At 43.7% G+C, this 24,928-nt stretch overlaps 1 protein-coding gene and 1 non-coding gene across 4 annotated transcripts; both read right to left on the bottom strand.

The window, feature by feature from the left end:
• Positions 1-605: 605 nt before the first annotated feature.
• Positions 606-24,898, bottom strand: shdb (Src homology 2 domain containing transforming protein D, b). Of its 3 annotated transcripts, none has more exons than XM_046391043.1 (8): positions 24,555-24,898; positions 20,527-20,911; positions 18,478-18,628; positions 15,645-15,866; positions 7,407-7,484; positions 6,470-6,644; positions 5,076-5,195; positions 606-2,719 (listed from the first exon to the last, which is right to left on the bottom strand). In XM_046391043.1, exons 2-8 carry the CDS (start codon positions 20,857-20,859, stop codon positions 2,533-2,535), a joined length of 1,266 nt encoding a protein of 421 aa, XP_046246999.1. In that variant the 5' UTR covers positions 20,860-20,911; positions 24,555-24,898; the 3' UTR covers positions 606-2,532. The 3 variants fall into 3 exon arrangements, with proteins under 3 accessions (XP_046246999.1, XP_046246998.1, XP_046247000.1); XM_046391042.1 differs by lacking the exon at positions 24,555-24,898 and adding an exon at positions 21,607-21,855; XM_046391044.1 differs by lacking the exons at positions 7,407-7,484; positions 24,555-24,898 and adding an exon at positions 21,607-21,850.
• On the bottom strand, positions 11,845-11,918 carry trnat-agu. Its single transcript has one exon. It is a non-coding gene; the product is annotated as a tRNA-Thr (tRNA).
• Positions 24,899-24,928: the final 30 nt, after the last annotated feature.

Raw genomic sequence — 24,928 nt, forward strand, 5'->3', positions numbered from 1 at the left:
CTCCACAGCACCGTCTCTCTCTCCTACACTCACAAACGCCCACATATGCACGCACACACACACACACTCTTGTTTTGAGTCTTGTTCAGGAAGTACAGCCAGGCAACGCCCCCCCCCCCCCCCCCCCCCCTTTTCCCTGCTTCTCGTTTTTTTCTTCCTTCACTCTTTCTCCCAACAGAGAGTGATCCAGCTCGTCTCCTCTCTCCGTCACGCGGGTAATCAGCCTCTGCTATTTCATTTGGCTCAGTAATGAAAGCAATCCCAGCGCTTTTCTCTGCGGCGCAGCCCAAATAATGAGGGCTGCCCCCCCTCGGCCCCCACCCACCCTCAGCCACACCTCACCCCCAGTCCTCACCCTCTGCCTCCCAACCCTGCTGTTAATGGATGAAGTAAAGCAAATGTGTGTGTGTGTGTGTGTGAAGCACGCAATCCTGCCAAGTCCTTTGTGCCTTTTTTTCTTTTTTTTTCTGTGTTGCAAATGAGTCTACTGTATAAAATTTGATCTGCCACGCTCTGTAATCTGAATATTTTGAAAGTGTTTTCTTGTTGAATCAAACAAAGGAATATATAGGGTATATAGTTAAAATAGTTGTGGTTCTACAATGTTCACTGTGGGTGACCCTTTAATAACGTGATCAGAACATAAGAGATGAACATAAGTCAGACAGAAGTAGTGTAATGGATATTTTCTGAGGTAGCTTTGCACTATGTACTGTGAAATACCACAATTCATTATGTTTTTGTAACCACAGGTCAAGCACTCATGTAATTGGCTTCCATATGTCAGCACACAAGCAGATTCTCACTCAGATCACTTTCTGTATGTGCATCACGTGTCAGCAACTACAGACTGCAAGTCTGGCACCTCGTCGCGTCCAAGGACAGAAAATGAGGCTCAAACCACCTTATTATCCATTAAGAAGCAGTTTTTCGCACACATATACAGGACAATGTTTACGTTTGATAAAGTGACTCGCAGAAACTGGATAAAAATCCTACAAGCCTTTTGTTCATTGCTCATATGCGCATCTCATGCTTGAGAGTGCTATGGGTCCATTTGCAAATGTGTAAATTTAGCTTAGAGAAAGACAACAGTTGACTCTGTGATTCACTGAACAGTGTGAAATATGACTTTGTGTAGAAGAATTTAGCTTTTCCTACCAGGATTCATCTCCAAATCCCTCATGGGGGTTCCAAACCCCAGAATGGGATCCACTGAGCGACATAAAGATCTATATGTATAGAATCAACACTTTTCAGAAACAATTTGAATACATGTGAGATGCTTCAACACAGCAGGTAAATTACAGGTCCCATCATCTTTTACTAGTGACAGAAAATGCCCACGACAATAACAATTGTTACAACCCAGTAAATATAGACTTTTGGAAAAAGAAATAAGGATTTAAATAATTCTTCCATTTGTCATTTCCAATGGTCATAAATGAGTAGAAGTTGGCACTCCTCTGAAATCAGTTTTTGCCACATGATGCCGCAACCGGCCAGCAGACATGGGAACTCATTCCAGATGGCAAGCATTTAACTCAAATACAACTCACCAACCAGCATGTTATGACTTGGCCAGATGAAAATATGTAGGAAGTGTGAAAATGTGGCCAACAGTGACAAAGTTTGAGAGTTTGAGTGTCTAGCATTTCCTGATTAGCATCTCCTTGCTTCAGATGTAGCCTCCAGCACAGCCTTCAAGCTTAGCTTTATGTCAGTGAAAAGACAATAACAGCAGTGACAGGTTGCTTTTCACAAACCCAGCATTGTCTACCAGATACAATGCAGGTAACCGGCAAGAGATACAGGTCAGCCAGGTCAACAAGTACCAATACAACACAGCAGCTTCTCTGTTGTTTACAATGAACAATCAACAAGTAACAGGGAGAAATGCCAAGCAAATCCTCATCACACAGTGCTAAGACTGTGTCAAAATTAACAGGTGTGGCTGTAGAAAAGCATGTGAAATGTTACTGCTGTTGGTAAAAACCTTTTTGTGAATTTTCCAACATTTACAAAAGGATGAAAAATGCTTCTCATTTTACACAGTACTATTTAACTTATTACCTGAAAATTCATCAAAATATATGGTTTTCATCTACAGCAATACCTTTTTTGACCAGTGTGAATGAGGTGGGTTTTTTGTGAAACAGCAGTAATTAAATAAAAGTCATTTGCAGGTCTTTTGTAAACTGGGGCATCAGTACATTCAGAATACAAAGACTTTCTCCCAGCTTCAGCCCTGCAACTTCAGATGTCCCGAGCTTGGCCCGTTTAGTTCAGCAAGGAAATGAGAGGAGTTACAGCAAAAGTGGTCAAAAGTTCATGTATTGCATTTCATGTGAATCGATGCTCTGGATGTTAGAGACACTTGGCACAGGTACAAACAGCAGTGATGGGTGAGGGCATCAGCCCCTAATGTGTTGAATCACCAAAAGCAGTCCAGTCCAGCAAGAAGAGAGAAGTGGCACTCCATCAAACATTCAAGTTTTATGAACTCAGTGTCAGAGTCAGAGTCAGGGTCAGTCAGAGCGTCTGCACCAGCACGGGGAACAGCAGGGATAAATGCTCAGCACCTCGAATCGGGAGCTTGTGCGTGGTGTAGAAGTGGATGACTTCTGGGATGGTGTCGAAAGGAGGGCTGTTCTGTCCCAGCACATATTTGCCATCTTTACACTGGGTGAACTTCATGTGCATGAAGCCCTGGCAGCTCCTGTGAGGAAACAACAGGAAGGAGGAATGAATCGACAAATGATGAAGACAGAAGAAGAAAGAAAGCAGGAAAGATCCAGTGAGAAAGTAGTGCAGGAAAGAGAAGAAGAATGACATGAAATGTGGAGCACATAAAAAACCATGTAGCCTTCCCCGCATTTTGTCACGCAATGACACAGTGGAAATGACAGCCTGGATTTATGTCCATGTCTTTTCCTGCACTTTACAGACACGGTTCTAACCAAGATTTAACACCATGTTACAAATTAGGTAAGAAGGGACATTATGATGGATGAGTGAGCAGTGTAACAGCACGCTGAGGGAAATGACAAACCCAGACAGAGTGGCAGAGAAGAACACTGGACTGTAAGAGCAGTTCAGCTGAGAGAACCACATTTGTTCCCTCCCTTTAAGTGTCAGGCAGCCACGACAGAACTTCCCCTTTAAGAGCCAAACAGCTAGTCTAATTATAGAAGCAGAGGGAAAGACAAGGGCTGAAGCTGGTCACCATAATTGTTGTTGTTCTAGTAAACCAAATTAAATTTTGAAGAGTAGTGCCACCAAAAACACTCACTGTGACTACAAACAGCCAAACAACAGGCGGTTTATGATCGTCCCACAGGCCTCCAGAGCACTGATGCTTTGTCACGTCAGCTTGCTTTCATCCAGTCCTGTTTGTTTTGGGGACTTTTGAATATCATGCCACATTAGAAGCTACCAATGCTGTTTCATAAATATTCATGGTGGTTTAAATCTGGCAGGTCTGTCTGATGTACTTTGGAGTGGCTCGTCATTTTGTCTTCATTAAACAACCTTCGTCATTCCTCCCATTGTCCACATTACTGTGAAATCTTGCAGTGGGTGTGGTACAGTTTTTCTAAAGAACGTCAAAATAAATGTGTCATTGTACAAACTGTAGCTGATATCAGCAAGTCATCCTTACTGAAGGATATATTGAAATCTTGGCATCAGAAAGTGTCAGTATCTTACATTTTACATCAGTCAAAACACCCTGATGAAGACTAATCCATCGCTTCTCTCAGTTTGGGCACAGACATGAAAGACATGTCACTTTCTAGTGATATTAAAGGACAATTTCAATCAGGATATTTGGCATACAAACCCTCTTTAGGTATACAAGACAAACAGGAAGCAAGAGCACTTAAAGGGTTTATACATTCCAGTAAATGGCCCTGATGAAAACATGCGATACAAGGTTACCCTCAAGGGTACAGTAGTGCCATCTGTGGACTACAAAGATTCAGATTCTATGTATGAGACAATGAAAACACACATTTAAAACATGTAGACAATTTCATACACCATAAATAACAATGCGATAAAACTCTAAAAATTTAGAGTTGAAAACAATCCCTAATTGAAGAGGAAAATGGTGAGCATGCACAACTGTAGAAAGTAAGAAAGGTCAAAGTAGTCAAAGTTTCCCTATAAACCAATTAAAGATCTAAGTAGCTTCAACTCTTTCAGATTGTGCCATGTTTGTCTTTGATTGGTTAACTTGAATGAAGAACAGTCCCATCTTCTAAACAACCAAAATCATGTAAGCCTGATAGATTTTATAGTTTCAGAAGCCCAACATGAGCCACATGAGCCACTATAGTGGGGAACCAGCTGCAGTAGTGACCTTGTTGGTTGAGTAAATGTGTGTGTGTGTGTGTGTGTGTGTGTGTGTGTGTGTGTGTGTGTGTGTGTCAAACCCATTCTGCTCATGTAAATGAGTAATGCATGAGCTTGTTTGTATGTCAGCACAACACAGTGACACTCCTGCACCCCCATCCTCCACTTCCCTCCCTGATTCCCTTCTTGTGTGGCCCACAGAAGGTAATTCATATTCATTAGTGATTATGGGGAAGATGATGTGCGCACTGAAGTGTGCTCTACCTGCCTGATTACCACTTAGAAAGCCTGCTGGGGCCAAAGAGGAAGGCCATGGAGAAGGGCCAAGGATGGGGTGAGGACAGAAGGATGATGGGAGAGCGGTGAACGGCCGGGACGATGGATCACGGTAGTAATTACAAAGGAGAGATTTGACCAGATAAGCAGTATTGTGCCCTGCAAATGAGTATCAGGAGAGGAATCGGTGCAGCAGTGATCTTGAGTGGGGGTGATGGTGGAAGGAAGGGAGGGAAAGAGAGGAGGGAGAGACAGACAGAGAGGTGTGGAGACTGCGATATGAGATCGGTAGCTCAGGTGGCTTCACGCACACTCAAATGGCAGGAAAAAAGAGAAGCCTGCAATTAAATTGCAAAGTTGTTTATTGGAAAATGATATTGAAGGCGCAGAAGCATTTGCTTCATTTGTTCGGGTCAGTGTGTGTGTGTGTGTGTGTGTCTTACCGTAAAGACAAGGAGTAGTCAGAGCGGTTGGTCTGACTGTTCCTCACCAAGTAGCTGCACTCTTTACACAGCGTTAACAACGACTCTGCTTCTGAACGTGAAAGTGAACCATGGTACCATCTGATAGACAGAATACACAAACAATAAGACAAAAGTGGTGACACTATGAGTGACTCCAACATATTCTGAATATGCTGAATATTCTCTATTTTCTGGATTTCAACACTGGCAAAGAAACTTATTGACTAGACTCCAAAAATTCATGATTAGAGCAAAACATCTTAAGATTAAAAAAAATAAAAAAATCATGCACCATGCAATTCCAAATGGCCTCTCACCGGACTCTGTTGTCATGGCAGTAAATTGTCAGTAAATCATTTGGGACCAATGCAGCCAGAATGATTTGTGTCTTAATGAGGAGACGGTCTTGAACACAACTTGTCCAGGTGTATGAACTGAACGCTACAGGTTGATGCTGTTTCTCTGTTTAAAGCTGAGCTGAAGGAAACCTCATTAGTGATCATCAGGGAGTAATGGGGAATAATAATCACTTAACAACCTCAAATGAACACTGTCCGTGATTCGTGTGTGTCGCGTGTGTGTGCACGTATGCTTAAGGGCCGTCACATGCTTAGATTTCATTAGTAAAACAGCCCTTTATGTGTAGAGAAACAACACATAAATAACACCAATGATGTCTGAAATTACAAGACCAAAGTAAATGTGTGTTTTTAATGTTCTGACTTAATTAGTTCTCATTCTAACCTTTCGCAGTTCTATAAGCTCTGATGAGTGCTGCTTAGCTGAAACACATAACCATTTTGTTTTAATGTGTCCACGCCCTTTAACAGATTAAAGTGGTGTACTAAAAGGGATTTTTGGCTTAATTTGTGGGATGTACAGCCCGTCTCTCTTCAAAAAAACTTTTATTACAGTTTATGATAAGTGTATACATGACAGCCATGCGGACACATTTACAACCCACAGAGATTAATAGGATATGCTATCTGTATTTACATGCACAAATGATCGCAACATCCAGGTTTACTTAATGCAAACATCATAAATCAGAATAATACTCAGTCTTACTCACTTGGCCAATGTATGATTGTATACATTGTACAACTTGTTATCAGCTGGTGTGGTCATACAGACCAGTACTGTTAATGTTATTTTTATTCTAAGGGCAGGGTGATTTCTTTATTCTCTTTTATATTCAAGGTAATTAGATTTATGGCAACGGAGACACTCCATCATTTAAGTTCAAAAGTCACTGAATACAGAAGCACGTAAACCTCTTAACTGATTAAACCATAAGCATGTGGCCTGCCCTCTGACACACAGCAATGTGTTAATGTGACCCCGATGGGTTTGGCAGAAGAATGCATACATACACCTGCTTCTCCAAAGGCAGAGTAGGGTCCACTCTCTCCCCCACCATGGAGAGGCCTTCCTGTGGCATTCGAAACTTAACCCCTCCTCCCGCTAGCGGGCTGGATCTTGGTCCTGGTGGACGCAACCTCTCTGTGGGGGACGAGGACCGGTCCCACTCTGCGCCATCAAACTGCACTGTTGGCAGAAGGGGAACAGCAAAAGTGAGTCACGGTATTTACACTGTGCTATGATCAAAAAGGATTAAATCTCACAGCCAGACTTGGGTAAACATCAGACATCCGGCCATTGCAAAACGTTGCATGCAGCAGAGAGAGACCTCTCACAGATGGGTCAAACTAGGGGACAGCAGGTCCCAGTCTGACAGACTGCAAAACTATCAGCATCATCAAAATTACCCCCATCAACATTTTTATCAGACCCCAAGGGCAGATAGAGACAGGATGTTGGCATCTTTCGTGCCTGGCTATTGTACAAGTCTTTGTCTTGCAGTAGATGATGCTGCGATTACCTCATGGAGAGAAGACTGACTGTGCTCTGGGGCAAATTGCATGTACAGGCTGACGTGTTATTTACCCTTTCTGTGCGTGATTTTGCTGCAATTCAATTTGCAAAACTTGTAATTAAACATTAACTGTACCACAGCGCTACTAAGTACCCTGACACGAATAAGGCAGACATCCTAATTTACAGAGCTTCTCATGCATGGTTGAGTTGAATACGGTAAGAGGAGGGTGCTTTAAACCCAAATAAGATGACAACTCCACTGCTGCTAATGGCAGGAACAGCTACAGGCCGCTTGGGGTTTAGGCTGGAGGTAGAGCAGATGTAGGACAACAACCTGGGTCATGAAGGTCAGGGTGACTGCATAAAAGATAAAGGACCGCGGGTGCGGGTGGGGGGCTGGGGTTGGGGGTTTTGCTCAGGGTGGGAGGTCACCTTGCTCTCTGATGGGGGGCTCCTCCTCCAGCTGACCCACTGGGGCAGGCCAGGGTAACTCCGACAACTCCCTCATTTCTAATAGAGGGGAAGGGAGCAGGGAGGAGGAGAGAGAGAAAGGGAGCGACAGCGTGAGAAAACAGCAGATGGGTTGGAACAAAGTTAACTAAAGGAAGATGTGCGAGAAAAGTGGCAATGATTAACAAGTGAGACTGGAAATGAAGTGCAAGATTTTAATGTGAGAGTGAGCGAGAAGTGAGATGTGGAAGAGGTGCAAGAAAAGGAAGCCTAGTTGAGAATGAGTGAGGAGACTTGTGGTGTTGTGAAAGTTAACTACACCTCCTGTCATGAAGAGAAGTAATATAATCTGCCTCCTCGCTTCATCACACTTGAGGAAAAACTCGGTCTTAGTGCTTGAGATTGCGTATTTACAGTCTTTTATCAAGTGCAATAAGATTGTAGAGAAGAAAGAAGCTGAAACAGAGAGGACAGGACAAGTCAGAGGCTGCATTATTTATAGTCATCTGAACGAATCCACTTTAAGAAATTGTCTCGTCGCAGCAATGAAAATAAAACGTGACTTCATGCGCGCTGCAGCCCACAGAGCGACAGAGGAACTGAGGAGCGTGGGAGCAGAATAATGCTCCATTCACTGTCCTACCTGCAGCAGGAGAGCGGCAGAAGGTGTACTGTGAGACACAACTGAAAATAGCTTATTATCTACATGGCAGGCAGCCATCTACTGTAACAGTCTTTATTCCAGCCTCACACTCACACACACACATTATGCGATTTTCCGCTTTCACACCGTACATTCAGCTCCTGCTCACAGCGAAAGCGGATTACAAAACAAATAAAAGGAAAAGAGGGATGACGTCTTAATGAGCCGACAAATCCAAAGACCCCCCCAGGCCTGCGACATCAAAGGCCATTTGAATGGGCGTTTGGAGAGAGACCCAGGCTGTACATACATGCCTCTCACCCTCTCCGGTTTAATTATTGAGCAGGCAGACACACTCCGCCACTTTCTCTGGCTCTCTGTGAATTATTGATGCATGGTGCAGTACAATGGCCCCATCTGGAGCGGGCCGCACCTCCGCTGAAGCCAGGATTAAAGTGTGGCCTGGCACCCCTCAACAGGAGACATGCACACAGGTCTGCACACACGCACGCACACACACACACACACACAAACACACCCCGAAACACCACAACTGCCACATGCCGCTGTCTGTCTACTCACCACCACACCACATTTCACACCTTTAATTCTCAAGCAAAACTGACAGTGACACATGGAAAGAGAGAGGGGTGTAAATGAGAAGCACAAAAAAACAAGTGGAGGGTAACAGAAAAGAATAGAGAGAGAGAGAGAAAGAGATAATGGAGACAGAGAATTTATTGCAGATCAGAAATGTGCTCAGCCATCTGAGGGAGAGATTAGCTCAGGTAGTGGTGTTACACAGACAGGAGAAAATTCCACCGAGACTTCTCTCTTTACAGTCTGGGTGCCGGTTGTCCCTCTTAACACGTCATTTAATTTAGTATTGTTGAATCTAAAAGTAAATGTAAAAAAAAATTGCCAAAGGTTTTTATATCGCACGTGCACATTTTAAAAAAATGCACTTGAGTAGTTTCATCCATTTCCTTTATCTTGATCAGCTCACAACAGACTTGAAATAAGGATTAATAAGCATATTAATCCAGCATCTAAGCAGCACATCACTCCCTGATGAGTAAAACGCAAACCAGTAGATGAAGTCCGGGACCGAGCTTTACTTCTTCTCAATTATCAAAAGAACATCACTAAACAAGGACTGATTTGTACTCTAAGTCATTGAAAAAATAACACAAAGGATTTTTGTGTCTGTAGCTTATGTTGTGACCAGTACACACACACACAAACAGAGAGAGAGAGAGAGAGAGAGAGAGCAGAGACAGCCGATAAATAAATGCCCTGCTAGTTAATTTACAGTACTGAAATGCCATTACTTTATGCCACAGGATGTCTGTCTGTCAAAATACATCAAAGCTATATCAACAAATCCTTTTTCATAAATATGTGCATTAAGACCACAGACTTGGATTTGACGTAACCTCTTTGAAATCCGACGTTTTGCAGCTCTCTCCTTTGGCTGAACATACGCATAAACACACACACGAACCTTGCCTGAGCTCTTCACTGCGAGAACAAAGGGCTGAATATCAAGCTAACACACACAATCCCACCATGCCACTCATTCACTAGCAGGGAACATCTGGCTTCCATTCACTTCTAACGGGAACCTGTGGATCTGTCAAACACAGAGGGCTGTTAGTGCTCCGCTTTGTTCTCCAGCACAAGACAATGAGACACACTAATGGGTTACGGACAAAGGCCCAACTCCCGTCAGCGCTATTCGTGATTAAAATCTACCGCACAGTATTCATTACATATACTGAAACAAATGAGTGTGTTTTTCATCAATTTTGCGTCCCCCGTGTTAACCCTACTGATGAAACAGGTGACAGCAATTCAGTCATTTGTGGTCTGCCAAAATCCCCGCCTGGCGCCAAGTACCTGCTAACAATTATTAAAAATTATCCGATAGGGAGGGAGTGACGGCTTTGCTCTCTGTGCTGCACACAGGACACACTGACATGAGTGACGGATAACTGACTTCTCAAGCACACCAGCTGTTTTCTGTAGCCTCGTAATACAGGAGGAGCAAGCAAAGACAATAGGACAGCTTCATTAGGCCATTAATGAAGACATCTGTTTTTCAAACAGCTCTGGCGTCCCATTGTCTCTCTGCACACAAAGACCTTCTGCTGGGCAAAATGGCAACCATAAGGACAAACAATTAACACCTTATGCCAGTGAAGGGAAAAAAATGCATTCACACAAGTTTCTCTTTCTTGTATGGATCCATGCCATTTTGATTTTAATCTTATAAGCATCACACGCTGACAGTCTTGTCTATGTATATTCCAGACATTTATTACATTCATTCCCCTGTGCCTTTTTACCATCTTCACTCTGTATTGAACATCCATCCATTCTCTCACCCCTCCTTTTTCACCTATCTTCCTGTAAGTGGGGCATTATCTCTTTTTCCATATTCCCTTGTTCCTCTCCACTCTTGCCCTGCTCTACTTCCATCATCTCTCCGCCCCCGTCTCGGTCGGCAAGAGGGAATCACGAAGGACATGCCTTTTCATTAATGTCAGTGAGGGTTCACATTGAAGGAGAAGAAAAGCAGTGAACGATGTGGAGAGGGAAGGAAGAGAGGAAATGTGACTGAGAGAGAGAGAGAAAAAGGAGGCAAGTGTAAAAGAGAGAGAGTGACAAGAGTCCTTCCACTGTGCCAGCAAATTGATGAAGAGCCTGGTCAAATGCCTCCAGGGCAACAGAGAGCAGCATCACACCAGAAATGGAAATATAATTTGCTTTTTTTTTCATTCACACACACAAAGATATATTTTCAGTCTCCTGAGGCACACACACATTCAGAATAACTCAGGAAACTGTCGTGTCAGAGCACATGTATCCAGACAAAAACACACAATACATGCCAGCTATCTGTCAAGGTGCCTTTACAAGCTTTGCTGAGCTGAACTTTTGCTTCTTTATGCATCGACACTATAATGCACCCTTCAACATACAGCTAAGAGTGCTATTTACACAAGAATGGATAAAGCAACCAATCGCATTGGATGACTTTCAAAAAATCTTTTGTATTTCTTGGGAATTTTTTAATTTCCACAGCCATGCCAGCAGCTCTGTGAGACTACTGAGGAACGGCAGCGCAAACTCAGCATGCTGACAACAGAAGGACAGAAGGACAATATTAACATGCTGAACATGTTAAACCTGTGTTTAACATGTCGCCGTCTTGGTTTAGCATGCTAACATTTGGCTCTAAAACACAAAATACAACCCAGACTGATGGGAATGTCAGGTATTGATATTTGGTCATAAACCAAAGTGTTGCACGAATTAAAACTTGCAGTGAAAAGATCACTGAAGCATAACTCAGGGAAGAGGGACATGACATGAGATGGATGGATGGATGGATGGATGGACGGATGGATTGATGGATGGATAGATAGATACTTTACTGATCCTGAGGGAAATTCAGGAATTAATGTCTGTTCCAAATTTCATGATAACCTATCCAATAGTTGTGAAAGATGAAAGATAGATGAAAGTGACATATTTTGTCATTGGAGGGAACTCACTCCAACGAAATTCGTGCTCTGCATTTAACCCACCCAAGTGACGTGCACACACACAGCAAACCCAGTGGCAGTGGGTGACCGCGTGCAGCACCCGGGGAGCAGTGGAGGTTAGGTACCTTGCTCAAGGGTACCTCAGCACCGGTACGGGGAATCGAACCAGCGATCCACCGGTTACGGGTCCGACACCCTAACCGCTGATCCACAACTGCCCCCAAAAAGGCACCGCTGGGATTCGAACCCAGGATCTCCTGTTTACTAGACAGGCGCTTTAACCAACTAAGCCACAGCGCCTCCAATAGAAGGGCCCAGACCAATCAACCTCATGGCAGCACTGAATGAAAATTTAGAGGTCATTACGATGAATCCTCTGGAGAACATGAATGTCTGTCCAAAACTGAATCAATCCACTCTATAGTTGCTGAGATTTTTCAGTCTGGATTGACTGACCAATTGACACTGGCATCTCTATACCCACTAGCAAGGCTGAAAGCAGCAGAGACAATTCAAGACAACTTGTGCATTTATCTCTAATTAACATGAATTGAATTTACATTTTCTGCAACAACCAACTGGAATACAGCAATAACGTATATCAAATATACTGCAACAGGAAGTGAAAACAATAGGATCAAAAGAGAAACGACTTCAAAGTCCTTTTGTGCTGCAGAGTTTATGTGAATAGCTAAAAAAAAAATCTAAAACAAAAAACCCTTTCTCTTTTCCACCATCCTCTTGCTTTCATGGCTCACACACTCTCATGTTCAGGAGCTTCCCTGCGCTGCGCCGTGTCTATTGCTGCTGCCTAATGAGCAGCTGCACTGGAACAAGTGGAGGGTAAGTGCTTTGCTCAATGGCACCATAATAGTAATTGCTAGGGGTGGCAATGTTATTCATTCAACGTCCCTCATCCAGATTTTAAGTTGATTGGCGGCTCTCTCATCATGTGCCCACTCCTCCACCTTTGGAAGACCATCATTTGCAACAAAAGGCTCAAAGCTCCCGTACTGATCTATAAAACTTAAAAATATGAAACACCTGAAACACCCATCCATCGGTTCATTAGGTGTGGCCATCAGAGAGGTAATAACATTGTGCCTTTCATTCAGCACTAATTGGTGCTGAATGGCTGCAGGGCCTCATTGCTGGACTCTCTATTGACTTCCAGAAATTAATGACTGCTGTAATTTGAACTGGATGGTGTTGACCGGTGACAGCTTTCTATCTCTGTAATTAAAACCCACCGGACTGAAAGGGGCCTGTCACGTCCGACCCCTCAGGCACTGTTAGGCTCGCCCTCACACAGCTGGCTGAAGAGGACTCCATTTTCAAGGGAAAATAAATAAAAAGCATTGAAGGCAAGCTTATTTTTAATACTATTTGAAAATTAGCCACAAAATGAGATATTCACCTCGCTGATTACATTTAAGCATGGAGCTGTGAAAATCATAATTAGAGAGATTCTGATCAGAAGCGCTTGCATGAATGAAACACAAATCCACACACAATATGCAACAGCAAAACTACCTACCACCCCACCACCACCACGCACACCCACACACTCATTTGTGCCAACATGCACTCAACCTCCTCTCACCCTTGAATGAGGTGTCTGATAATCAGTGCTGGAAAAACTAGTGTAGAATCCACATGTGTGTATGCTTGTGTATGCGCCTGTGTGACAGTGATGATGAGGGGCTGCTGGCAGATTACGAAGCCCCCCTTTGCCCCCTGTAGTGGGTTATCTGTGTGAGTGTGTCACATCTGCAGGGAGGGAGGGCTGCGGGGGCAGCCCTGTCACTGTTGGTGTATATATGTGTGAGAGAGTGTGCCTGTGTTAGCAGATGACTGATTGCACCCTGCCACAATGGCCCTGACTCCCCCTCCTCTCCCTTTGCCTCACCTCGCCACAGTCCCCGACCATTAATTCTCCTCAACGCCCCTCCCCTCTGAAGCACCGGGGCTCCACAAACATCCATTGAGCTGCCACAAAACATATCATAACCTTGGAAGTCCCTTTCCCATTTCTCTCCAGCTAGCTTTCTCTAGAGCCTCTCCGTCCATGTTCTCTCTCTCTCTCTCTCTCTCTGTCAATGTCTCTCTTTCATACCTCCTTTTCAATTCCCATCTCTGCCATCTCTCTCATTTTCTGCTCCATCCTCGTCCCCCAACGTCTCTCCCTTCCCTCACATGTGGGCCATGCTTAGCAACGCCGAGTGGGTCTGGGAATACGGATTAAATGTGAGAATGGAAAATACTGTTTGTGTGTTTACACTTCAGTGCTTTGGTCTGCTCAGACAGACAGCACGCCAGCTCAGAGTGCTGACTCCAAATGGAAAAAACAAGGGGTCAGACGACTCAAGCCGAACAAGCGTTTTCCTCCACTGTGTTCAGTAATGTTGCTGCTCCTCTGCAGGAGTGCGTACAGCATGTGGCACAAACAGGGGAAAGAAAACGACAGCAGGAATAGGTGATAAGTAGGTGAGAGGTGATACCGGCTCCTAAATCAACTGTCATGCACTTCCTTTTGAAATCTCCACTCTCAAATAAGTTACGGTGTCTCTTTGCTGCTTCTTCGGTTAATGTGATTTGAGCATGAACACGGTGTTAATGGATATATCTGTGTGTGTGCGTGTGTGCTCGTGTGGTGCGCTGACCATGACTCTCTTATTAGCACCGGATCAGTCACGCACATGTAGGCATGTAATTAACTGAGAAAAGGGGGAGGAGGCCCACAGGACGGGATGAGAGAAGGAGAGCGGGAATGGAGGGAGTGCATACGAGGCAAGGTTGATTTATCATCCCATCACCTTGACCTTGGTGACTTGGAGATGCAGCTCAATTAAGTGGACTTGGCCTGGCATGCCTTACACTGATCCACTGCTAAATGACCTATCAATCCTGTTCTGTTTCTCTTTTCCTCTTACTTCTACTTTACTCTCTCCCTCCAATTATGCTCAGTAGATGAAATATAATGGGAGTGGATGTGACATGCAATGTCAGAGCAACTTTGGAAAATAACAATCCTGCTCTATGCCCATTATTTTTTAAAAGATAATGAGACGATTATGAAAGAAAATGAACCTTGCTCTCTGTTTGTTCTTCTGCTAACCTCCTCTTTATGATGTCTACTGTATCGCTCACATTCATACACTAACAAGATGTCTCTGTCAAGTCTAATGTTCCTCTCAGAGATTGGTGGAGCTGTGGTGTGAGAGAGAAGAAAGAAAGAAAATCAATAGTCACCAGAAAGTGTTTAAATGTAGTAAGCTAAAGAGAGAGATGTGTGTCATTTGAGCTGAGACAGTGAAGGTCACAGCACTCTCCATATCCTGCAAAAAATGCTTTAGAGCAGACACTACATAAAAGGTCAGTACAGTTAGATGAGTATTTCACCATGTCGTATCAGCAGCAGGGCTCTCCATGTGCTCCTGGGAGGGCTTTGACCTTTAAAAACAGCCCCCTTTGAGCCTGATCTTAACCCTTTTCACTAATTCTACTGAAAGATTTCTTTCTAATAAAAAAGGTATATTTTTTGAGGTATGTCGTGGTTTTTGCTTGACATCCAGGGGCTACAATAGTATGTGCAATACAAGGTCGGGATTCATTCTTTCACTCAAATACACTCTATGCAATGGATGTTTGCAAATATTTGGACTTTGAACTGGGTGTTCAGTTAAAATGCTTCTCCTCCTGCACTGCCAACCAAAATATCACAACCTCAATTTATAGATAAGATCTGGCAAGTATAAGGAGAGGTTTAGACAATGATGTGGTTCACTGCTCCTTAAAACCCATGGACATATAGGTATAATAGTTATTTTAAACATGAACAAAATGAAGCATGCAGCTACACTGACTAAACCTTGACTTGAGTTTTCTGGAGGGTTTTTTTCAGCTTGAAAATTATAAACAAAGGCCAGTGACAATCCAATTGATGGAGTATTAAACCAAACAGGACGAGGTCGCCGAGGAAGACCTCATCAATCATACAGTATATTGTACAGCTTACGTGATTACCTGCAAATGCTTTGGAGATGTGATCTTTTTTCCACTCCCAGGGTTGGTCATACTCATCAGCTGGTCTCTCATCATCCTGAGGCAATCTGCTGCTCTCCTTGCCCTCCTCCTGAGGTTCTCCATACAACACACCCAGGCGCTGGCCTCGCTCGTCTTCGTAGGGGGTGTCATAGAGCTGCACGCCAGGACGCAGTCGTCCTCCTCCCGGGCCACGCTGCAGCTCTGTGAATGCACATGCACAATGGCCCATATTCATATGCACATGAACTTTTTTTCTTGGATGTGTCACATTTAAACTGTAATATTTGCCAGGAGCAGTGAGGTTCCCCTAAACACAACAGTGTTCAATCAAATTGCCTGTTGAGCGCTGACATGACTAGAATTAGGGGAGAGGGACAAATTATGTTTGCACAGCTTGCTGTGGGCTCAAAATCTCATATAGGGAGGCTTAACGAGGCCTTGGGCTGGATGCTGAGTAGCAACACTGTAGACAAACCCAGCCCCCCTTCTCCTGTCCATCCTGAATCCCAGCAGCAATCTAGCATGGCTCACAACAGCATCCATGTTCCCTTGTTAACATTTTCATCACTTTCTCAGTGGGTTTCAACCAATAAATGTTTCTCAGCACCTGCAACTGTTATGTGGCATCAAATATGGTCATGAGATAAAAGGCTCTAAGATTACCAAAGCATGCCAGAGGATGAAATTTGATTTCCAAAAGCATCAATATGAGCCTCTAAGTTGCAGTAGCAGCAATCAGCAATGGCGCTTTGATATCCTGACCTCAAAAATGTACCCTTTACGAAAAACAGGTGGTACAGAAGAAGAGAAAATGAGGGAAAAAATGAAGGGGTAGGCATCTTTTGTGTCAATAGCCAGCAGCCCCGCAAAGGAGGTGCGCTCACGTGAGAAAGGAACAGGACTAAATGGAAGGGTTTGCTGGTGGAAGGCAGAGAAAAACTTTAACCTTCACACGACAAGACGCTGTTATTGGGCAGCCCTTTAGTCACCATGGCGACCAAATGGAGGCCCTGGGGAAAGGCCCTGAGGTTATGAACAAGAGGGTGGAGGGGAAATGGAGAGAAAGGAGGAGCAAGGCGAAGGAGGAGGGAAAGTGGAGCTGGCAGCCCAGAGAGCAGGAGGAGAAGGAAGAGGAAAAGGAAGCAGTGAGGAAACAAGGGGAGGAGGCGGGTAGCAGGAGAGAAGGCCGGGGGGTGGGGGTGGAGGGCTGTCAATGTTTGATGTTAAGTCATTGAGACAGAAGCACAGCAGGGCTGAATGCTGCTCTACCTGCACTGGGAACCCGCAGTGTCAGCGGCAGCCTGGAGATGGAGAAGATGAAGGTGATGAGATAAAAACAGGCACATAGGAAATAAAATGAGAAATTCACAGGAAACATGATGGTGGAAAATGCAAGCAGGGGGAGCAAGAAAATAGCAATTTGACAGAAAGGTGACAGTGACTGAAGACTGAGGGGAATGACGACAAAAAGGAGCGGAGTGTGTTTAGACATACAGATACAGATGTAGGAGTGGAAAAACAGAAACCAGTCTTTTAAACTATAAACACTGACGCCGTATTTTCCTTAGATGTACAGTCTAAAAAAAGCACGCAGGTGTCACAGTATTTGTGAGAGATAATCATCATTATTCCTATCTTACATCTGTCTCTTTGCTGCTCTTCTATGTTTTTTAATGAGCAACCACAGAATAAGAGGCACACAGACAAAAGCAGGCAGACAACACAGCCCTGAAGTGACAGGAGCAATTCAAAATCAGTGTAGGAGCTGTGACAACGCTTTGCTATCACTGCTGCAAATCTAATCTCTCCAATACCTTTATCCCACTGTGGAAAGAAAAGGCTTTTTTGAACATTTTTCAGCTGGGCAAAGGAAAGGATTCTCCATTCACTTGAAGTCCCATATTACAAACTTCCTTTGACCACAAAAAAGGTAGCACAAGTGACAACGGAGAGAGGACAGGACATAAAATTTGCTAAAGAACAGATTACAGAGAGAAACAGATTCCCCTCAGGGCCGGGGAGAACCCTCAAGATGAAGAGAGATGGAAAAATGGAGAGAGAGAGAGAGTGAGAGAGAGAGAGAGAGAGAGAGAGGAGGGGCAGGCTTTTACACTAAACGACTGGGACAGAGCAGGAAGAGAGTGGGGGGAAAGGGGCAGACAGAGATGTCACAGGAGGGCAGACAAATGGAAAACGATAGATGTGAGCTAGATGATGTGGGAGAAAATCACAAGGGAGGAGGGAGGGTCGGAGACTGGATACTATAGACATCTCTTTAAAAAAGAGAGAGAGACATTTCATGAGGCTGAGATTGGAGACACTGAAGTGGACAGTTACAGCGCTAGACAGCAGAGCTGTCTACTAACAAACAGAGTCATTACACTGGGATTACTGAGCACTGCTGCCTTTAGCGGCAGTGTTTTTAGAACAAAGAAGTGGAAAATATGGAAATAAGATTAAATCACTCTGGAAAGGCAGAAATACTCCACTATAAAGAAAAAGATCAGTCATAAAGAATGGTAAGGCTGTTGATCCTATTAAAGTTGTTCATCAAATAAATTGCTGACACATGGTTGATCCATGATGACATTACTTCATACCATAGTAGGATTTGATGCATCTTAGACACAATAAAACACATGAATGTGATTTGTATGTGAGGTGAGACGTATGAATTTAACTATTCGTGGTGAAGACAAATCTGTGCGGATGTTTGCTGTATGTGGAGATGAAAATGTAACAATGTGGTGCACTGAAGCACTGTTACACTGATACGATGCTGGCTGATGATAAGAAATACAAGTCCGCTGACCTGTTATAACCCGCTGGGCCTCATAGGGTTCCATGTAGCCGTTATTCTCGCATGGTACAGGTCCGAGATCTGGTTCTGGCCTGTTGTCCAAGCGCATATCAAAAGGGTCCGAATAATCTGTGTCGCCTGCCAGTGGAGCAGACGGCACCACCTGAAGGAGAAAACACACACATATTCATGAAGAAAAAGGGAATCTGTTACAGAACATTAAGTTGCAACCTTCGGGAAAAACATTTTTCTTTTATATTACAGATACAAATCAATTTTAAAATGTTTTTGTCTTGCAGGTACGTGCGCAAAAACAGTTGATATTCCATCACAGGCTATAATGAGTTTGACTTTCATCCACTCGTGTCAGGTCAGCATTTTGTAAAATCTCCACAGCACACTTTTCAATGAAATACTTGTATTAAAGCATCCCAGGACTCAAATGTTTTCTGGTGATCAGGAGAATTCAGCCTGTATTAAATGCTAAAAATGAGTCAGTGTTACTCAGACAATAGCTCATCAAGACCTTTGATGGAGTGAGCAACGCGACACTTTTAACAAACAATCAGATCCTCAGTGAATGGCACATTAAATATGTGTTTAGTTGAAGACAAAACACCTTTGGAATATCATTGAGACACTAATTTAGTGTGCAACATCACAGTAACACATCAAAACTGTGTATATTTAGTAGGGAACAATGCTGTTGCTACTTTGAAGCCATGCACAATGCTGCCACAGATCATCTGGTCTGAAGATGATGGTTTTACTTTTTTTGCTTTTTTTTGGTGCAGGAAAGGAGAGCACAGAGTAAAGAGGGAGAAGGTTGGTTGGTTGGGACCATTTGTTCCTTCATACAAGCACAGGAGGAAAACAGTGGTCAGCTGGCACACTGACAGCTACAAAGGCAGCCATATGGTCACAGACACACACACAAACACGAACAGAAACACGCATGCACTCACGTAGCTTCAGACACATACACCCTTTGGCAAAGCGCTCTCTTCCTATCTCTCTCTGACAAAGGAAATTGCTGTAGCAAGTCTCACTTCCCAAATTCCTGCTCAACATGCACACGCCCTCACAAAATCACATCCTAATCCCGTGTTGATTCTATAACAGGTTACCTATCGATGCGCAGGAATCTGCTATGTTAATTAGAGTGCGGCTGTTCCCACATACCCTGGGAAATTAATGAGAGCAGGAGGAGAGTGGGGTAGAGGGGGGCAGCTATCGACTTGAGTTAAGACTATTACTTCAATCCACTTCAAGACTTTCGCACTTGTAGCGTTTTCCGTGAGCCGAGTCATGGATTTAACTGCAGCGATGAAAACCCTGAAATACTCTTCAAGCTACTCAGCATATGTGAGCTGAATTAATGCGAAGACCATCTCCTTGTAAAACCTTTGCTTCAGCTCCGGTTGTTCTCTCTCAACATCTGTTTGCCTTTTTTTTCCCCTTTGCAGTAGCTGTGCCATGTTTCCTACAGCACTACACGCACAGCACACAGCTAGGAAAGCACTACAGCCCTGATGACACAAACAGCACTACAGTATAAATTATACCCCCCTGTGGCCCTTGGCATATCTCCGTATGGTGTACTGTATATGGCCCCTAACATGTGCTCATGCAGGGGTCTCTCTCAGCTTGCAAAACCAAACCTCATTTATTATTTATGGAGGGACATAAACTCAAGGGACTGTGACCCTCTCTCCAACTCAACGGTCCGCTCAAACCATCAATAATAATTTCTTCCATCTAGGATAGGGAATTTATGTGGCGCATGGGGTGTAATGTGATTTATGTAAACAATGCATATTTGCGACACACATTACCAGTGACTTGCTGATGGAGTCTGATCAATAAAGCCGTCACGGTGATGGAAATGGGATGAGAGAGAAGTGGGGGAGTGTTTTTATCCTCCACCACTTACTTGCCTTCCCTTCAGCCCTCCCTCTCGCTTTCCTCCTCCATTTCACAAGATGGGAAACACATAAAAAACTGAATTTGTTGTCGCCTGCAAACACCTACAAACACATGGTGAGAAACTCAGACTCTTACAGGCTCGTGCTGGTCCTCTAAAGAGATGGCACTCAGAAGAATTTTGGTGCGACCCAGCTCCTGGGAGTCCACTTTGATCAGTCTGTGTTTGGGTGATTTCATGTCCACACTGGATGACTTCATGGGAGACCCGTACACAGGTGTGGCGGGGTCAGAAGTCCCAGACTCACCCCTGGACCTGTTTTCAGAGTCCTCATAGGGGTCTTCAAAGTCCAGGTCCCTCTGAAGCCGGTAGGCTTTAAGGATCTCGCTCTCTGTGTAGTCTGGTGTGGGAGGCTGTGGAGGCACCTTTCTGCTGCCAAAGCTCAGGTAGTCCTTCAGCCACTTGGCCATCGCAGCTCTGCTTCCAAACGTGCCAGAGTGCGGTGGAGTGAAGAGGAGGAAGCTGCAGGGGGGACAAACAGGGACAAACAAGAGAGTTACTGCATGGCCTTATTACTGATTAGATTGAGTCAGCTCTGGACTGGATTCGTGCTTTGTGTTTGTGCGTGTTCCTGATCCTGACAAGACAATCGAAAGATTAAACATGTATTTTTATCGTCGCAAAACAATACTAATGCACGTTACTGATCCTCTTACAATGTTTGTGCTGGACAACTTTCTCTCCTGATCACAGCTCCACAATCAGCGTGCGTTTACATGCATATGAGTAACATTAAACTACACCAACAGCTGGGCTCGACGCACTTTGCTTTAATTTTACGCAGGGAGCAATATCACCCGGCATCTGGACTTTGCCCACAGGCTGCAATTACATTTCACACCCCTGCTATAAAGTTGGACGTTAACATGCTGATGAAAAACGAGAAGACGCCAAGAGACCGAAGGCGACTATCAAATCAAGGAGAAATCAAAGTTGCATTAAATTTAAATATCCTATTTAATTCCCATTCGTGTTTGAACCAACATGAAACACAACGCGTTTAGTTTGGGCACACACTGACAAGGAAACCCGTGAACGAAACAGAAAAAAAAATAAGCTCATTTTATTTTTTTTCTTGAACTTCTACTGAAAACAGTCACCAAAGAAGTGGATTTAAATAGCAGTTCGCGCTGCACGGCGAAGGCACACTCACTTACCAAGCCTATTCAATCCTTCAGCAGCTTCGGATGCTTTAGTTCGCGTTTCTTCATGTCGAATCACAGCAAAACGACACAGAGAAGTGACAAAACCTTCCACTCCTGGCGCTTTTTACTCCACGAAAGCACGAGAAAAAAAAGAGCAGCTTTAATGGAACAAAACAGGAGCTCCGAAATCCGCCAAGACTTCCTCTAACGACTGACAGCAGACGTGCGAGTGAAGAGAGCGGCTACAGCGCCGAGACAAACTCAGCGGAGCGATTAAAGGGGAGGTGCTTCGCTCCCAGTGGAATATCCTCCTGTTCCCTTTCGCAGTCAGCCGACCGTTCATTCACTGAAATATCTGCACATCTTACCGGCTGCAACAAGAGGTACATCCTCTGTCAAAATCACAACAAATGCATGGGGAAAAGAAATGAACAGAAACTGGAGGGGAATAAGAAAATCGGCTCACACGACTGCGCTCCAAAGATGTGCATTATTTATACGCATGACATCACTGGAGAATTTTTAGCTCCACTGAAGGTTTTTGAAATTATTTTTTGCAGTTTTCCCTCGAACACAGTCTGTCTTCAAAAGCCTGAGGGGTGAACAAAACTGTTATCTGGTTCTTCATCAAAAGGTTTGGTGGAATAGAGGAATCCCATCATCCTCTGGGCAACAGTGATGTAGTAGAGTTTAGACAGACGTGCAGACACAAAAACACTCCTTATCATAAAAACAAGATGATGGAAGCACTGGAGCCTGTACATTCTGATTGAAAAATAAGGCATTTTGTTGAGTGTGTGATTCGTTTCTTTTGTTTCACTCCTTCTGCTCTCTCTAAGCGCGTTTCATCCTCTCACAGATGTCCCATTACCCAAGGTCCAAGCTGGTAAATTGGATTGTGTGCTACAGTGGATAAGGCCATCTAAGTCTGTTAAAAGACCGTAAATGCCTCCTTTTTTTATGACACTTATGAGCTCACTTTCTCCCTGGGGGCGGGAGGCTGGATGATGTCATTGAACTTGAATCCACCCCCACCAGTAACACCACAACCATCAAGACCCTCGCATCGTCTTGTCTGGACAGTCCGTCTGCTCCTGTTCACCAAGCACCGGCTTCAGTCCTAAAGGGGCTTCAATAGGAGCATAAACAAGTTCCAAATAGTTTGTGAGGGAAATCTTAAGTCGCTGAGTGTGTGTCATTGATAGCATTTTACAAGTCCCTACAGTCCAGTTTAAATCAGTCGTAAAGGTGAAGCTGTAGACTTGAAGGCAGGATCAATTTCATGACATCAGCCAGTAAAGTATGGATGCATGGACCCTCTTTTTCTCATACCACAAATTTAGATATATGCCTACAAAGTACTGATCTGTTTAAATAATAAGCTGTTATTTCTCACTTCGTGGAATCACGCAGTGTATGTGTAGGTCAGCATCAAGCTTTACTTACACATTGCTTTCCCAACTTTGTAAAACACTGTAGAACAAATTCATACCTAGATGGAGATCTGCCAAATTGTTATTTATTTTCCAAACAATGATAATAATGCAGCAGCTGAAAATTAAATCACAATTAAGTCACAAACCAGTGCAAACAAACATGATAACTTAAATCACAATTGAAATTGGTTTTATGAACAAGTAACTTAGTAAAAACAAAACATTGCGAGTTAACAGGAAAGAGAGTAAATCGATATTCAGTATCAGCTTAAGGCATCCCTGATATAAAGTCCTGTTAAATTAGTTTCTGTGGAAAAGAAGTTTGCCAGGGTTGAGAACCTGTTTAATGTCTTTGTCTTGGTGCAAGTCAACAAAATGATACATATCTTGCTTACACAACATAGGATGTTGATACAATTGCTTGCACATATAGGAATGTTGTTAGCGGTTAGATAATAACTTCTTCACACAAGTTAGGATCCTCCTCTTTTATTTCTTCAGAGATTCAGTACCTTTAATCTTTCTGTATGCCCCATCATCCTCCCCCTGCCCTCTCTCTGCCATTCTTTCCTAACTTTGCACTTATATTGCTTGTTGCAACTTTGAATGCACCAGTAATCTTCCTTTTCTGCCCCTGCTGTCAGCTATACATTCCCCTTTTTCATCTGCATCTTCAATCGGCTCAGTCCCCCGCCCACCCCACCCCCACCCCCAAACCCAGGACCATAGCATACATTTAATTTCTGTTTCCAACCTGACCGAGCTGACAGTCAGAACTATGCGGGATATGTTGAGCAAGAGATGGAAAGCCAGAGACAGGCAAGCTGTCACACTCTGCAAGAGCAGACACATGTGGAGCACAGGGGAGAGGAAAACAGAAATGGAAAATCAGGCTCTCTCACAGGGAGAGATCATTTGAGACAGACAGAAAGCGGGACAGAAAGACATGCATAAAGTCATTGTGGTTTTTCACGCAAAGCAAACACCACCGCCTTGGAACCTAAGATTTAATTGAATCAAACAGAAACAACCAGGCGGTGTGGAATAATTTGGAGAATTAATAAGACTACCTCATTATGAAGGGCTAAATATGGATGTGACATTTTCTCTGAACTTCACGCTTTCAGTTGTTGCTCTTTCCCAGCTGAACAGCATCATTTATGAATCTGAAAGATACACAAACATGCTGTAGAGGATCAGTGGCTGCAGACATCGTGTGCAACCTGACACACATCAGCAAGGATGCTCTGTCAAAACCCTGAATGTAATCTGAATATAATTAGAGTCTTTCGTGAATTTGGGGGCAGGAAAGGGGGCCTCACAGACTTGTACTGTAGGAATAACTGATTTCCATAATTTCCTCTCCCTTGTCTTTACTGCCCTCGTTTGGTGGCTCGTATGTATTGCATGTCTAATATGGAAATAACAGAGGCAGTTCACGTTTAATAAAATAGTTTGTAAAAAACAAAAAAACAAAACAAAAAAAAAAAACCACCTAATTAGCATAAATTCATAACGACTCACCGGGAAATGCAGATGCACCTTTATTTAAAAAACAGAAGCATAGCGGTCAGGGCCGTAGTAAAATATCAGTTTAATAAAGTAGATAAACTCAACATCACGCAAAACTATGAGTAACATAAAGCTATCCCTACACTTAGCTAGCTATTCGGCTTTCTCGTTCATACCAAAGTGTTAACTTCCGGGTTCAGCTCTTTCAGCGTTGCTATTGGCTCAATTCACTTTTCCGTGCAGTGATTGGCCGAAAAGTCCAAAAAAAAGGAACTTTCCTCTCAACACCCCATGTTGTGAGCTAGAGGTGCTGTTGAAGCGGAGGACAGCGTCAGAATGACAAGTCGTAGCCTCCATGACGGCATGCTACGCTATAGCAGCCTGTT

The sequence above is a fragment of the Scatophagus argus genome, chromosome 6, assembly GCF_020382885.2.
Source record: "Scatophagus argus isolate fScaArg1 chromosome 6, fScaArg1.pri, whole genome shotgun sequence".
Lineage (NCBI taxonomy): Eukaryota > Metazoa > Chordata > Actinopteri > Scatophagidae > Scatophagus > Scatophagus argus.

Excerpts from the sequence above, each read along its gene's own strand:
- shdb (XM_046391043.1), bottom strand. The coding sequence starts at position 20,859 with ATGGCCAAGTGGCTGAAGGACTACCTGAGCTTTGGCAGCAGAAAGGTG. Across the intron at positions 6,645-7,406 it reads GCCCCCCATCAGAGAGCAAG|TGCAGTTTGATGGCGCAGAG; the intron begins GTGACCTCCCAC and ends TTCTGCCAACAG. Across the intron at positions 5,196-6,469 it reads CTGCCTTTGGAGAAGCAGGT|ATGGTACCATGGTTCACTTT; the intron begins GTATGTATGCAT and ends TCTGTCTATCAG.